General features: G+C 43.4%; 1 protein-coding gene across 2 annotated transcripts in view; it reads left to right on the top strand.

Annotated features, from left to right (window-relative positions):
- The window catches only part of Mpp4 (membrane protein, palmitoylated 4 (MAGUK p55 subfamily member 4)), a 42,455-nt gene extending 27,323 nt beyond the window's left edge, over positions 1-15,132 (top strand). For both annotated transcript variants that reach the window (NM_001164682.1, NM_145143.3), the window contains 8 exons: positions 2,238-2,252; positions 4,104-4,145; positions 5,972-6,142; positions 7,055-7,135; positions 10,451-10,544; positions 11,328-11,436; positions 12,490-12,624; positions 14,623-15,132. In NM_001164682.1, the coding sequence (NP_001158154.1) occupies positions 2,238-2,252; positions 4,104-4,145; positions 5,972-6,142; positions 7,055-7,135; positions 10,451-10,544; positions 11,328-11,436; positions 12,490-12,624; positions 14,623-14,814 (839 nt within the window). In that variant the 3' untranslated portion in view covers positions 14,815-15,132. The remainder of the gene's footprint in view (positions 1-2,237; positions 2,253-4,103; positions 4,146-5,971; positions 6,143-7,054; positions 7,136-10,450; positions 10,545-11,327; positions 11,437-12,489; positions 12,625-14,622) is intronic.
- The last annotated feature ends 83 nt before the right edge of the window (positions 15,133-15,215 follow it).

Here is a 15,215-nt window from a genome sequence, read left to right as displayed (position 1 = left end):
TTTGAATCCCTAGAGCCCATGTCCAGCCAGGTGTGCACAGTGGTGTGCATCTGTAATCAAGTGCTCCTATGCTGAGGCAGAGACAAGAGAACCACTGGAAGTTTGTGTGCCAGCTAGCCTGACACACATCGGAGAACTATGAAAAGTGAGTTGTACTCAGACATTCGCACATGGCTGCAACACACACACACACACACACACACACACACACACACACACACACACAGTCATTCTGCTGGAAGAATAGTTTTCTCATGCACCGGGCTGTAGAAAGTTTTAATCTCAATCTGGGGTTCTACCCTGCCTTGATCATCCAGTTTCTGGATAAAAGACTTTTATTATTTACAATAAGCCTTAATCAGCACAAGAGCTGGGCAGGTATCTCTCCTCTATGCCATTAGAATCTACTTTCCTATCAACAACCCTGAGTTATTACTTACCATGTTTTATCTGGCGGCTTCTCCTCCATTCACCTCCTCTCTGGTGGTTCTCCTCTGACCCCTCCAAGCCTGGAAACCCTAAACCTCACTTATGTTTCCTCTGCCCAGCTATTAGCTGTCAGCATCTTTATTCACCAATCAGAAACTTGGGGGCAAGATAACATAGGTCTACATGCAGACTCTCTTGTCTCTGGGGCAACCAGGTCTTGAGGAACCAGTATTAGCATTAGAATACAAACAGCATCAGGCCGACCAACTACAACCAGGCATGCGCATGGTGCACATGCGTACATGTAGGCAAGCAATCATATGCATAAATAAGTAAATAATTTAAAATAGAGATGTCAGTATAAGTACTTATCATTAAATGATAGCATGGGAACTACTCAACTTATGTATTTACCACCTACTTCTTTTTCTATATGACCATTTTCCCTGAGATTGTTACCCATTTGGGATAATTTAATTTTCTATACTTGGCTCAGAGCTTATGATCAACTTCTTCTTTAGCATCTTTAGATTATATTTATCTTTCTTTGTTCTGTTTATCTCATCTTTTTTTTTTTTCTGGAAAATGCTCTGTACTCCAAAGTAATACCCGAGCCCCAGAGATACTCACAGTGTCTGTGAAAGGAGATGCAGTGAGTGTGTGAAGAGGGCACATGGAGTTCCAGTGTGACTGTGGGCTCGGTAGCCTTTCACTGACCATCAGGCCCCAGCCCTCTAAGATAAGCAATGCCCTGCATACGTAAGGTGTTCAGATCAGAACATACAGTAGGCACTGTACATAATAAGGTGTTCGGAGCTGAGCTGAGCATTCAGTAAGCACCCTACATACGGAAGGTGTTCAGAACAGAGTTGGAGCATACAGTAAGCTCCATGTGAGTGTTGGCTGATGATATGGTTACGAAATCATTCATAGGGGGTGGGCAGCTGCTGGCTCTCTAGATCAGCTTTACTGGGGAAAGTATGCAGCCAACCCAAAGCTCTCACGAACGCTTTCCATTTGACTCTCATAAGAGCTCCATTAAGGACCAGTTAGTGTCCAGCTGGCATGTTTTCTGAGTAGATAAGCCTTGGCAGTCGTTCATGACACTTAACTCCTGTTACTTGGACCACTTAGTGAATAGTTAGGGCTCTTCAGTTTCCCTCTCTGCCTCTGAGTGAAATATAATGTGACCTTCTTGAATTTCTCCAGAGTCAGTGATACAGTGTATTTAACTAAAACAACGGTCACAACATTTGCAGAAAACCCAGTCACTTGAATATGTCTAGATAACAACAAGCAAAAATACCCAACCAACCACCAAACCCCTACCCCACTACCCCAGCCTTCACAGGACCAGTAGAGAAGAAATCATATATGTTAGGCCATCTGGGGGCAAGGAAGGAAGGTGTCAGACTGCTGGAGAGTGTGCCCCTTGCCTATCTTCCTTCCCAGGAATGTGGTGGTAGGGCTGTAGGAGACAAGGAAGAAGGCTTAGCCATTTTCTTCCTATATTTTCTTTCAAGTACAGTTTTGTGCCCATCAGTAGCCTTCATCGGTAAATGACAACTTCAGGGACAGTCTTGACACACAACTTGCAGGACAAATCACTGTCCCCCAGCAGTAGAGTCAGATCAAATAAGTTTCTGAGTCCCGACGCTGTGCCTTCCATTGGCCCTGTCAAGTTACCAGCCTTGCTAAAATGGCGGCATGACTTCCCTGCTATCTGTTTCACGTTCCTTAAATGGTTAACTTGATCTTTGCCAAGATTAATTCTTCACATCTCTTTCTTCACTTGCTCAAATATCCAGAGGAACTCGCAGAAGGTAAGTGTTCATTTTTATCCCCTGCATATACCACTTGATGCGATGCTCAGGGTCTCTCACTGCCACAAGGCAGCAGCACAGCTTCCTACAAGAGGTGACTTTTTAAAGCCCAGATCAGGAACTAGTCGGTTCCATAGAAAACAAAGGCAATTAAGCTTTATAGCTATACGTTAGTGAATGTTTCCTTGTGAATGTATTTACATAACATAGAGAACTGTGATTAACTAATAGATGATGCTGGTATTTTTTTAGATTTAATTTTTTTACTTATTTGTACATGCTTGAATGAATGTGTGCCATTTATATACTGAGTACTTGCAGTGGCCAGAGAAGGGCATTCACTCCCTTGGAGCTGGAGTTACAGGTAGTTATTGGTCATGAACATGGATGCTGGAAACCAAACTCAAGTCTTTTGGAAGAACAGCAAGCTCCCCTAACCGCTGAGCCATCTCTCCAGACACTGGTGTTTTCTTTGCATTTTCAAATGCATTAGTAAAGCCAGATACAGTAGCATATGTAGTCAGCACTTGAGAGGTGGCGGTGGGAGGAGCATGAGTTCAGGGTCACCCTCAGCTATATAGCAAATTTGATGCCAGCCAAGCCTACATGAGACCATGTCATAACAGACAAAATAACTCTTAAAAATAAGGTTAGAGAAAGAAAATTATATATGTGAGTTAATCCTATAAACAGATGTTTGTGATTCATTATATCAACAATCAGAAAAGACCTGTTTAAATTACAAGGGATTTCATAATTGTGTTTCTGAGTTGCAGTAGAAGCAGAACCTAGCAACTGTTGGGCTGGGTGTCATCCCCTCCTTTGTCTCTGGTGTTCCTGGCTGCCACAGAGCAAGTTCTGATTTTTTTTTTTTAAACGGAAATAATCAAGCTGACTTTGGCTCTGACTTGAAGATAGTGGTCTTGCAGGCCCTGTAGTAATGCTGTGATGGACAGTCTTAATTTCATTTATTTAGGAAATAGAGCTCTAGTAAAGCCTTTGTCCTCGTTTCATTACCTGTTTCTATGAGAAAATGTCTTGTCAGAAGCAACTTACAGGAGGAAGGATCTCTTTAGCTTACAGTTCTAGGTCACATTCCACCATAGTGGGAAAGTTAAGGCAGAAACTGAAGGCAGCTACTCACATCCCCAGTCAGGGCAGAGAGACTCCATGGATATGCGTTTGCAGTGTTCAGCTTACTTTCTCCATTCTTACATAGGCTGGGACCCAAACCCAAGGAGTAGTGTTGCCTCAAATGGGTGTGTTTCCTCACCTCAGTTAATGTAATGAAGATTGTTTCCCCAGATGTGCCCATAGGCCAGATGCTCCTTCCAGGTGAATAGATTGTCTCACACTGAAACTGTCCATGACAGCATTTACTGCAGAGTCTGCAAGACCATGGTCTTCAAGTGAAAGCCAAAATCAGCTTGTTTCATATTTTTGTAACATCAGCGTTTAAAGGATGTGTTTGAAAATGCATATTGAGACAAGTTCTCAATATATAGCTCAGCCTGGGCATAAAATTGTGGTCTTCCTGTTTTAGCTTCCTGAGTGTTGGGATTCCAGGTTGTCCCATGCCCAGCTTCTTTCTTACAACTTTAATCAAGCCTGAAATAGGTTTCTATTCTCAGTCTCTCTAGACAAATCCTATGTATGATGCGATGCTAAAGAGATTGCATAGGAGCAACGGGATGGGAAGTGCAGAGAACAGGCCTAGTAGGCTGCCAAGGGTACCGTGGGCTGGCCTGCCACCTATGGAGAACATCACTTGAAACAGAAGATGATGCTGTACATTTGCTTGTTGTGTTCCTGTCTTGGTCCTCACATAATCTCCCATTCTCTGTGTTCCAGCTAAGGACGAATTTGTCGGCGATGGGCAGAAGTTCTTTATCGGTAGGTGGCAACTGATAAGAGTTGTGCGTTTTTTGCTTTTTAGTGCCATTCATACTCTCTGGTGCCTTGCTGAAAGCTGCCTTTGCTGATGAATCTCTCCAACTTCTTTCTTCTGACTTTTCTCTGCCTGGTTTTTCCCCCATCAATAATCTGACCTATTGACCTATTGATTATTGTTATTTATCTAATTTAACTTGGATATCTTTTAATTATTCTGTCAAACACAAATCTGTTCATTTCATCCCCGGACCATTCTATAACCTATCTACCTTACTCTAAAGACATGAGTTTCATGGCTGTTAAAAACCATCTTTTATGTCCACATTCTCTAATCTGTCACCCGAGGAGAGTTCTCTAAAGGAGCAGATCTCTCTGATAAAATCACCCTGGAACCCCCTTTTCACAAAACATAAGAGCGGCACAGAGCTATAGGCTAAAAGCTAGAATGTTGTCTCCAAGTCTAGATGTACTTTGGGATCATTGGAGGAGAGCTAAGACACAAGGGGCTGCCTTTGTGCCTCACTTCCAGAATTATTGACCCCAAAGCCAGTGAGTCAGACGGGCAGGGTAAGCAGCTGCACACAGGTGAGGAGTAGGGAGTCCAGGCAGGGCCAAAGGGGAGGCCGTGCACAGTGGTGGCCTGGTGCTATGGTCAGGGCCAGAGGAGACAAAACAGTAGCTGATGGTCAGCCTCTGATACCCCACAGCCCCCCATCAAGATGCGCCCTAGCCCTGAGACTGTTGCTGGTTATAAGTGAGCATTTGAGGACAGTAAGAGCCAGGGCTGAGGAGTGAGCTGCACATGAGGAGAAGGGAAGTTTACAGCGAATCCAGTACTGTAGCATTATATTGTAAGTGCTGGTCCATGGTTTCTCAATATAGATAGATATGAATATAACTGCATCTGTGTGTTTATAGATACACATAGAGTTTCTGACTCTACCTTCAGAGAGGACCTGCAAATGGCTGTACAGATACCAAAAAGGCTTTTGATGCTGTGGCAGGAAAAGGATTCTAAGAATTCAGCTAGGGATGACTGACTAAGGGGTCCTAACTTTACAGATGATGTAATCACCTAAGCTGTCTGTGACAGTATATCCATCTGAACAATGAGAGCCATAAGACTACCCAGTGTTTCCACGATAGACACAGAGCTTCTACAGAAGGCCCCAACTGCTCTCCCCGAGGCCCTGCTTCCTCTCTACAGCTACCAAAGGAATCCTTCAGAAACAAGCTTGCTGTTCGAAGGCCTCTTCACACAGCGCTCACACCTAACTCAGCACTGACTCCCCTCCCCGATGTGATCTGGCTATGGCTCCTTCCTCAGTACCGATTCTCACCACCTTCCCATTGTTCACCACCTTCAAACCAGTCACTGTATCTTGGCATTCGTTCCACTCTGCAGGCAGCTCCTTAGCTGGCCCCGTCTGCACTCAGGCAACTTCTCATGGCCAGCCTTTCTGATCCTGTTATGAACTGCCCATCCTAATAAACCACTGCCACTCTCTGACCTTTCACCTCCTCCATGAATTGCACATTTCCTGAGAAGATGGCCTGGATTGTGTGATCACTGTATATAGCATGATCCCTGGCATACAGCGGATGCTCAATACTACTTACATATACCTTATGGGACATCATTAGCTGCTGCTTGTTTTGTTTGCTATTTCAAGACCAGGTCTCACTATATGTGCGTCCTGGAACTCACTCTGTCTTTTGACCAGGCTGACTCTGAACTCACAGAGATCCTCCTGCCTCAGCATCTGATTAAAGATGTATGTGCCACCACATCCAGGTCCCTATCTGTTTCTGTCCTTCCTCTTCAGCTGGGTTCCGCCGCAGCATGCGCCTCTGTCGCAGGAAGTCTCACTTCAGCCAGCTGCATGCCAGCCTGTGCTGCAGCTGCAGCTGCTACAGTGCCGTGGGCGCTCCTTACGAGGAGGTGGTGAGGTACCAGCGGCAGCCGGCGGACAAACACCGCCTCATAGTGCTTGTGGGTATGTCATGCTCTGCTCAGCTCTTCGAGTCATCCTAGATTTGATGTTTTGTGTTGGTAGTAACAATAAAGTGGGGCTCTTTACACACCTTCATCTAGAAATGGTTTAAAGGCCTGCTTGCATGCGTTTCTAAGAAAGCTCTCAAAAGGCAAGCTTCCTTTGCCTTCTCTGCCTCCTCCTTTGACCTACACTTGAACATGGTGGGCTATGACGTGTAAGAACCTGGGTATTAACAATCTCTAATAGGACGAGGTTATTCCTGATCTATACTTTTATCTGTTTAGAATTTGGTCTAGAAACATGCATGGTCTACCCCAGCTTGCATCACTAGTCTGTATTAAGAAAACAGTTTAGAGAAATTCCATCTCTCTAAGAAACGTTTAGCCATGTTCTTTGTAAAGTGTCTAATTCTTCTGGATCTACCTTGAACGATAAAGGACTTGGGTGATCTGGTTTTTGTGACCAAGATCTCTGCAAACTTGGCTCCCCGAGACAGTGACAGCTTGCACCTCACCTCCAGCAGGGTCTGACAATGCTAACTCAGCCACCTGTTGGAAATGTTACAGCATCCGTGGGTGACAGAGTTGCATTCCGATTGAGACTTTTCAAAAAAAGGACCATGTCTCAGATTATCTGATGCTAGCCCAGAGAAGTCTCAGAGCTCCAACAGTAGTGGAGGTGACAGATCCTGTGAGTCCACACTTATTTGAGTGTTGGCGCGATGTTTGTTATTTCATGAGTCCCTGGAAGAATGATGTTTTCTGCGTTTGTTCCAATCCTAAGAAGGGGGGGGGGTCCCTAAAAGCACATTTGCTGTCAAGTCCCTGCAGCAGCACGTCTGCAGGGCCAGCTGTGGCATGTGATCCTGTGCATCCACATCTAACTGTTTCTGCTGTGACCTTCTGTCTTCAGGACCTTCTGGCGTTGGAGTCAATGAACTGAGAAGACAGCTCATTGGATGTAACCCCAGCTGTTTTCAAAGTGCTGTGCCACGTACGTTTATTTGTCTTTCTTGGTGGCTCAGGTTTTGGTAAAACTTTGTCTCTGGGTGTGCCGGGGTCACATCTTTTACTGTCACATCTTTACTGTCACATCTTTTGTAAAAATGTAAGGACCAGTCCTTGAGTAGTTCTCCCTACATTTGCTTTGATAACTATAATAGCATAGTATGCTAGGCTAGGCTTTCAAAAGATAATTCTCATATCTTTTCCTTTTGAAGTGGAAGGCAGCTGACAATGTGTGGGAGTCAGTTCTCTCCTTCTACCATGTTAGCTTCTGAGAATCAAACCCAGGTTGGCAGACTTGGTGGCAAGTGTCTATGCCCATTTAGCCACCCCCTTGACTCTTTAACTTTTCTTAGTCATATATATTGTAGGGAGTGGTTCTGAGGCTTTGATCTGCATGTGAACGCTGTAGGTTCCCCAATTGGTTCTTGATTGATCAATAAAGATGCCATTGACCAGGGGAGAAGAGGTGGGACTTTCAGGTTCCCACAGGCAGGCTAGGAGGAAAGGAATGCACCATGCTTCAGAGGAAGGGAGAGGGGGAGGGAGAGAAGGAGAGGGAGAGGAGGGGGGGAGTCACTAGCCATGTGAGGTCTCAGGTGGAGTGACCATTGGCTGCTTCCCCAGGCAGGAGATTAGAAATGTAGATGCAGGGTGTTGAGCAAGGAGAAGGTAAAGAGGCAACTAAGCTGAGGGCAGTGTTGAGCTAAGAGTAAAGGAAAAGTCATGCTAACTGTAGGAGGCTTAGAAGAACCCAGCCGCTTAGCCATAAGGTAGGTTAAACATGTGAGCTGTGTGTGTGTGTCCACAGATCCAAGGGAACCAGAGAGGTAGCTGGTAGCCCCTGGTCCACATGGAGCTTAAAGCAGGGTAGAAACTACACGCTACAATATATGACTATTAAGGATACAAAGTGTTTTTATAATAATGGCCAACATTCTATAATGATGCGTAGTATGTGGGATGAAGGAGGTTAGTGTTTTGTCTGAGACACTGAGATGAAAAAATTTTTTTAAAGATTTATTTATTTTATGTATGAGAGTATACTACTTCTGTCCTCAGACACACCAGGAGAGGGCATGAGATCCCATTACAGATGGTTGTGAGCCATCACGTGGTTGCTGGGATTTGAACTAAGGACCTCTGGAAGAACAGTCAGTGCTCTTAACTGCTGAGCCATCTCTCCAGCCCCCTGAGATGAAAACTTTTAAAAGAGGAATGTGAAAAATCTTTCAAGTACCAAGACATATCAATATATGAAAGGCTTGGGGAAAGAACCTAAGAGGGGTATTTGTAGAGGTTTGCTTTTTAGTCAGAAAAAGTCACTTTGTAGGATGGTTTCCAATGACTGTGAGTGCTTCAAGGAAGATGGGGATACTTGGGAGACTATAAAACGTCTCATGTGTTCCCTGCATACTGGGGAAGCAAAAGACTGCCGTCAGAATTATAACTGAAGTGGAGGTCCAACGGGGCATTGGTGGAGTCATCCCACGCACATTATATAATTCACCACCCCTTGGGAGCCTTAAGTTTTGCTGGCTTTTCTTGTCCTCAGTAGGAAACTGCAGGAGAAATTGCATAGTTACAGAAGTCTAAGGACAGACGTGAAGAGGGGTTTGAATAGAGAAAAAACGAAAGTGGTCACAAGGTGATATCTTCCTCCTGAGCCCCTTGGAGATTGATCACTGAGGGCCTGTTGCAAGCTTCTTACATGTCATTTTCATTGATCTATTTTATCCTTAAACCCTGTCAAGTGGAAGAACAGGTTATTTTTATTGATAGGGGCAATTTGTTGTAAAAGAGAATAAGAACAAGCATTGCGGCACGTAGGACATAGAGTTAGAGTGGAGTATTGTGGGATAGCTCCACTAAGGGAGGTCAGAGTCCACCACTGACCAGCTAGCCTCTGGGCTCAGGGTGTAATGCAAGACTCCCTGATTACCAGGCCTTCTCCTTCTCTGACCTCGTCTGGGGAATTCAAAACCCCCACGTACACCTCTATCAGGAGAATGCTAGAGAACTCATTCAGCTAGTACCTGAGATTCCTCAAATGCTTCCCATGCTAATGAGGCATTTTGGTACCCTAAGCCTACAACCCATGACCTTTGTCCATCCTGGATGTTTCTACCCACCATCTCCCGAAATTTTATAAGCCTTGAGTCACCAGCTGGTCCTGCTGTGTGTTATTCACTGTGAGTACTCACAGGGCCCTCGACCCCCAAGCCCCACCCTTTCCCCTCTCTGCTCCCTTTGCCCTGGTGGACCTTATTGGCTGACAATCCATGAGGGTGGGGAGAGCACCAGTGTTAAGTTCTAGAACCCAAACTAATACCTGGGATATAGTAGATACACATATGTTCATTGTTATTGTTACTAGACAGTCAACAAATCACTTTTAGATATTTGGGGGAACTTGTGTTTTCTATACCAGATGCCATTGAAGTATAACATTGAGGAGTTTATATCTAAATTAGTGGTTCTCAACCTGTGGTTCCAACCCCTTTGAGGGCTGAACAATCCCTCCATAGGTCTCACCTAAGACCATCAGAAAACACAGGTATTTACATTGTGATTCATAACAGTAGCAAACTTATAGTTATGAAATAACAATGAAAATAACTTTATGGTAGGGGGTCACCACAAAATGAGAAACTGTATTAAAGGGTCGCAGCATTAGGAAGGTTGAGAACATCTGGTCTAGATTAAAGAGACCACATCAAAGAATCAAATTGAACACAGATTTGTCAAGTTTTCCCCTTTCTTTATCTCCATAACTTCTACTTTGCCAACACTGCAGAATGCCATGGGCTTCCTCTCTCTCAAATCTGAGACAATCTCTTGTAATAAAAAGTAGTTTAGGAGGAAGCATTCATCTTACAATGTGAGCAACTTTCTTACTCTCCAAAAGCTCCATCTACTTATCAGTAAAAGAACGACACATCTGGCGATCAGTGAGAGAGGTACAATGAGGTCATCAGAAGTACATCATCCAAACCAAAGCCATTGCTGCTGCTATGAGGGGCAGACATGCACGTTGAGCTTCACATGTAGCTCAGTATTACCTAAATAACAGCAGGTGTTCTCCTGTCTGATACTATGATACGTTCTTTCCCACACCATGAGTAATCAATAAAGGTTTGTCATGGGTGGAATGTGACATGGGAGTGCCCACTTTCTTACAGCAGTTCAAAGTTCCTCTCTTGGTTCCAGCATCTTATCTGTTTAGGTGTTCATTTGTTTGTTTTAGTTGGCAATCTCTATCCAAGTATGTATTTCTGAAAGTTTTCATTATCTTCCTTGGTAGATACCACCCGTTTCCCAAAGAGTTATGAAATGGATGGACGTGAGTATCACTACGTGTCAAGGGAAACATTTGAAAGCCTCATGTACGGACACAAGTAAGGTTCAGAAGTCAGTTCTTACTTCTGGTTATTTGACAGTAGTCTGAAAGCTCTCAGCAGTAAGCCCTCATTTCTGAAGAGCTGAGAAAGCCACATACATTGATTTTTCTAGAGCCAGAGCTTCATGCTTCAGAAAAATTAAGTCCTTAGTTTTCTAATTTTTTTTCTCATTCATTTTGTTTTGGCAAGATCTATATATCCCTTCCTATGGCATTTCACAGCTGTATCCTAGTTTGCTATCTATGGCCATGAAAAACACCATGACTAAAAGCAGCTCGGGGAGGAAAGGGTTTATTTGGCATGCACTTCCATGTCACAGGTAACCACTGAGGAAAGTCTGGACAGGAACTCAAGGCCTGAACTTGGAGGCAGAAGCTAAAGGAGAAGCTATGGAGGAGTGCTGCTTACTGGTTTGCTCCTCCTGGCTTGTTCAGCCACCTTTCTTACCCAGGACCACCTGTTCAGAGGTGACACTGCCCACAGTGGGCTGGGCCCTCCAATATCAATCATTGATTTAGAAAACACCCTCACAGACTTGTCTCCAGGTAGTGTGATGGAGGCCATCCCTCAACTCCCAGGTAGTCTGATGGAGGCCATCCCTCAACTCCCAGGTAGTCTGATGGAGGCCATCTCTCAGCTGTAGTCTGATGGAGGCCATCTCTCAGCTGAAAGTCCCATTCTAGGTAACTCTAGCTTATGTCAAGCTGATAAAAAGCTAACCAGCACAGTTCATATAACTGCTGCTGCTGTTTTACTTGTGAAGGTTGTTTCCTTTTCTAGGATGCTGGAGTATGGTGAGTACAAGGGCCACCTGTACGGAACCAGTGTGAACGCTGTACACGCCGTCCTTGATGAAGGCAAGATCTGCATCATGGATCTAGAGCCTCAGGTGAGTCTGTGGTAACACATTTCCCATCATGCTAAGTCAGGAGTGCATGTAACGTTAGCCGTGCTGTGCACATGCCTAAGGCTATAATCGAGACATCTTATTCAGCTATACCTTTAAGAGTAAGACTAACTCTCATATCTCCGGGCCGGACCAGGCCATTCCTCGAAGTGTAAATGGGCAACATTTTGTTTTAGTTGGAGAGAAAGTTTTACTTTTCATATTCAGAACCAGAGCTTGAGTGGATAGCCATAAAAGAAAATGTCCCAGTCTTTCCTGCTTTGAATACAGAGTACAAACTTGTCCAGGTAACTTCTTGTGGCAGAAGATATTGCTGAATGCTCTGTGCTGGGCCGAATTGTACTACGTGCTTGAACAATGTGAGGAGAGCAGGGGTGATTCATCCTATTCATGTAGACCCGGTTTGTCCATCCTTGCACTTTCTTCTTTCACTTAAGAATATACTTTGTGTGCTAAAGAAAAGTAGGGAAAAGCAGTTTGCTCTTCCCTGGGTCAGAGCTAGTGGTCAGTAAGATGGAAGCAGTGTCCAGGGTGACGTGCTAACCAGAGGAAAGGGAAGAGAGGGCAAAGTGGACATTTCCTGAATTTTGGTTTTATCACATGAAGTTCTATAAAGGAGTCTATGCTCAGTAAACAGCATTTTGTCATATTTAAGACTTATTTCAATATATCAATAGCTACTGAAAGCTAGAAAGAGGAAGGGCCAGGATTCTAACTTAATTTTGATTCTAGAACCATAATTATTATTAAAATGTTTGGATTTTACAATTTAGGACTTGGGGGCACATGAGACTATAATCACACTGACTACAGAAAGCTAGGACTAATATTTTTAATTTTTAAGGAATGTATAATGTGTATGTGAATTTGCTGGTGTTGAAGCCAGGGGACAACTTTCAGGAGTCAGTTTTCTTCTACAGTGGGCTCCAGGGGTCGGACTGGCTCATCAGGTCTGCCTGATAACTGCTTCTATAGCTGAGCCTTCTTCCTGGCCCACTTCTGTCTTTAAATTGTGCATTTAATTTTTCTATGTAGGATATTCAGTCGGCTCGAACCCGTGACTTGAAGCCCTACGTTATATTTATTAAGCCACCTAACACGAGCTCCATGAGACACTCTCGGAAAAACGCTAAGATCACCACTGACTACTATGTGGACATGAAGTTCAAGGTAAATCATGCCAGAATCATCCTGGTATTACTTTCAGTTATGGGGAGGTGGAGAGCCATCGGGCAGCTGGGCCGAAGGCCTTTCCCTGTTTTACTCTTTATTTGACCCTCTTCTCAGGAGCACTTCAAGAAAATGGTTTTAAAAAGTAAAAACCACTGTTGTTTCCACAGAATCCTTTGGAAGTTTTAATGATTAGTCTTTACAATTTATCCTTTTTAGCTAGGCATTAGTGGTGTACACCTTTAATCCCGGCACTCTGTAGGCAGAGTCAGGCAGATCTTTGAGTTCGAGACCAGCCTGGTCTACATAGTGAGTCTCAGGTCAGCCAGGGCTACACAGAGAAACTCTGACTTGGAAAACAAACAAAACAAATAAAAAAACAAAAACAACCCCCCAAATTATCTTTTTAATTAGATGTCATTTATAGTTACTAAAATAAGGTTTAATAAATGCTATTTTTTCTGAGCTTAACAAATGACCCACAATCTGCAAAGCCAAACAAATGTATGCATAAGCCTATTTCTATTTTTGAGCTGTTTTTACTTAAATATTTTGTAAAATGTTGTACTGAGTATGCCTCATCTATAAAATATTTCACAAAAATGTTTATTAATAATGATACAAAAGGAGCAGTCAGCAGAACTCATTCTAGATGAGGTTTTCCATTTATGAATGGACATCATGTGTATTGAAATACATTAAATCCACTTTAGAAATAAGCCACAGCATATGACTCACTAAAGTGTAGAAATCCTAAGTGCATACAGCTTGGCAAATTTTACATGTATGCACCCAAATCATCATCCAGATTACAGCTAAATCATCCAGACATCACAGCTCTGTGTGTGTGTGTGTGTGTGAAAAACAAGATCTTCTCTCTTGGGACATTACAGCTGTCTCTGTCTCTCTGTCTCTCTCTGTCTCTCTCTCTCTCTCTCTTGTGTGTGTGTGTGTGTGTGTGTGTGTGTGTGTGAAAAACAAATTCTTCTGTCTTGGGACATTACAGCTGTCTCTGTCTCTCGCTCTCTGTCTCTGTCTCTGTCTCTGTCTCTGTCTCTCTCTCTCTCTCTCTCTCTGTGTGTGTGTGTGTGTGTGAAAAACAAGATCTGTCTTGGGGCCAGTGAGATGGCTCACTGGTTAAAGGTGTCTGTCACCAAGCCTGATGACATTTGATCCTTAGGACCCACAGAGCGGAGTCCTACAAGTTGTCCTTTGCTTTTTACACACACACACACACACACACACACACACACACACACACACACACACAGATATATACATTTTAGAAATGAACTACTATAGTAGGTATACAGTTTATTAGTACTATCAATATTTATATTGCTGTGAAAAAAAAAGTATGACAGCTTCACAAACCTGCATGTCCTTTTGTTTGTTTTGAGACAGGGTTTCTCTGTATAGCCCTGGCTGTCCTGGAACTCACTCTGTAGACCAGGCTGGCCTCAAACTCAGAAATCTGCCTGCCTCTGTCTTCCAAGTGCTGGGATTAAAGGCCTATGCCACTACTGCCTGGCTAAGCCTGCAGTCCTAATCTCCATACTGTTCCAATTTTAGGATGTCCTGTCAAAGCAAGACAAAAGTATTTTTATATTAACCCTAAGAGTTTTTCTCTCTATATTTTTCAATTACCATGAAACTATGGTTTTCCTGTTTGATCTTTTGACATCTGTGGACATAGACAGTCTATTTCCTAAGTCTTTGGGGCTTTTAAATTTGTGTCCTTGCTAGGCATGGAGGTGCACAACTGAAACCTCAGCACTTGGGACGGTGAGGTAGAAGGATCACAAATATAAAGCCAGCCTGGTTTATACAGCAGGACTCTGTCTCAGAAATCCAGAATTTGGAGGGAGGGCACAGATAGAATATAGAGGATGTGTAATTGACATAATTGTTTTTATAAATACCCTCACGAGTTTGCCAGCAGAACACCTGGTCTTATTGCCTGTGCCATTCATACATATTTTTCAATCACTCCTGAAGGATGAAGACCTACAAGAGATGGAGGAGTTAGCCCAGAAAATGGAGAGTCAGTTTGGCCAGTTTTTTGATCACGTGATTGTGAATGACAACTTGCAAGATGCATGTGGCCAGCTGTTGTCCGCCATACAGAAGGCTCAGGAAGAACTGCAGTGGGTGCCAGAGGCATGGGTTTCCCCTGACACTGAATCTTAATCTAGTGTCCTGCTTAAAGCTGGAAGCTTCATAGTGTGCCCTAAAGATCCGGAATAACGGCTGCCATTGAAAACAGCAGTGTTTGACCCATTAGAACTGCGACTATGAAGTCCTTATTGTATAGCTATAAATAGCATCCTATACATATACAGAGCTACTCATTTGGCTCTCAGGCATTTTCCCGATGTTTCCCCATATGAGCTAATGGCAGGTATGTGACAATGTTGTCACTGAATGTGAGCATTTTATAGATTTCATATGGTGTTTTGTAAGATGTAACTCTTCTAAATAAACCAGTCTACTTAATGACAAACTGTATTTTACTTTGTAAAATATTTTCTTATTTCTGTTTATATTTTACAAAAGTGCCTAGTTGACTAACTAAGCTAAGAGCGGTTAAC

Source organism: Mus musculus, chromosome 1, assembly GCF_000001635.26.
Source record: "Mus musculus strain C57BL/6J chromosome 1, GRCm38.p6 C57BL/6J".
NCBI lineage: Eukaryota > Metazoa > Chordata > Mammalia > Rodentia > Muridae > Mus > Mus musculus.
Note: the sequence above shows the minus strand (reverse complement) of the source record. Positions and strands in the feature narration are given on the sequence as shown.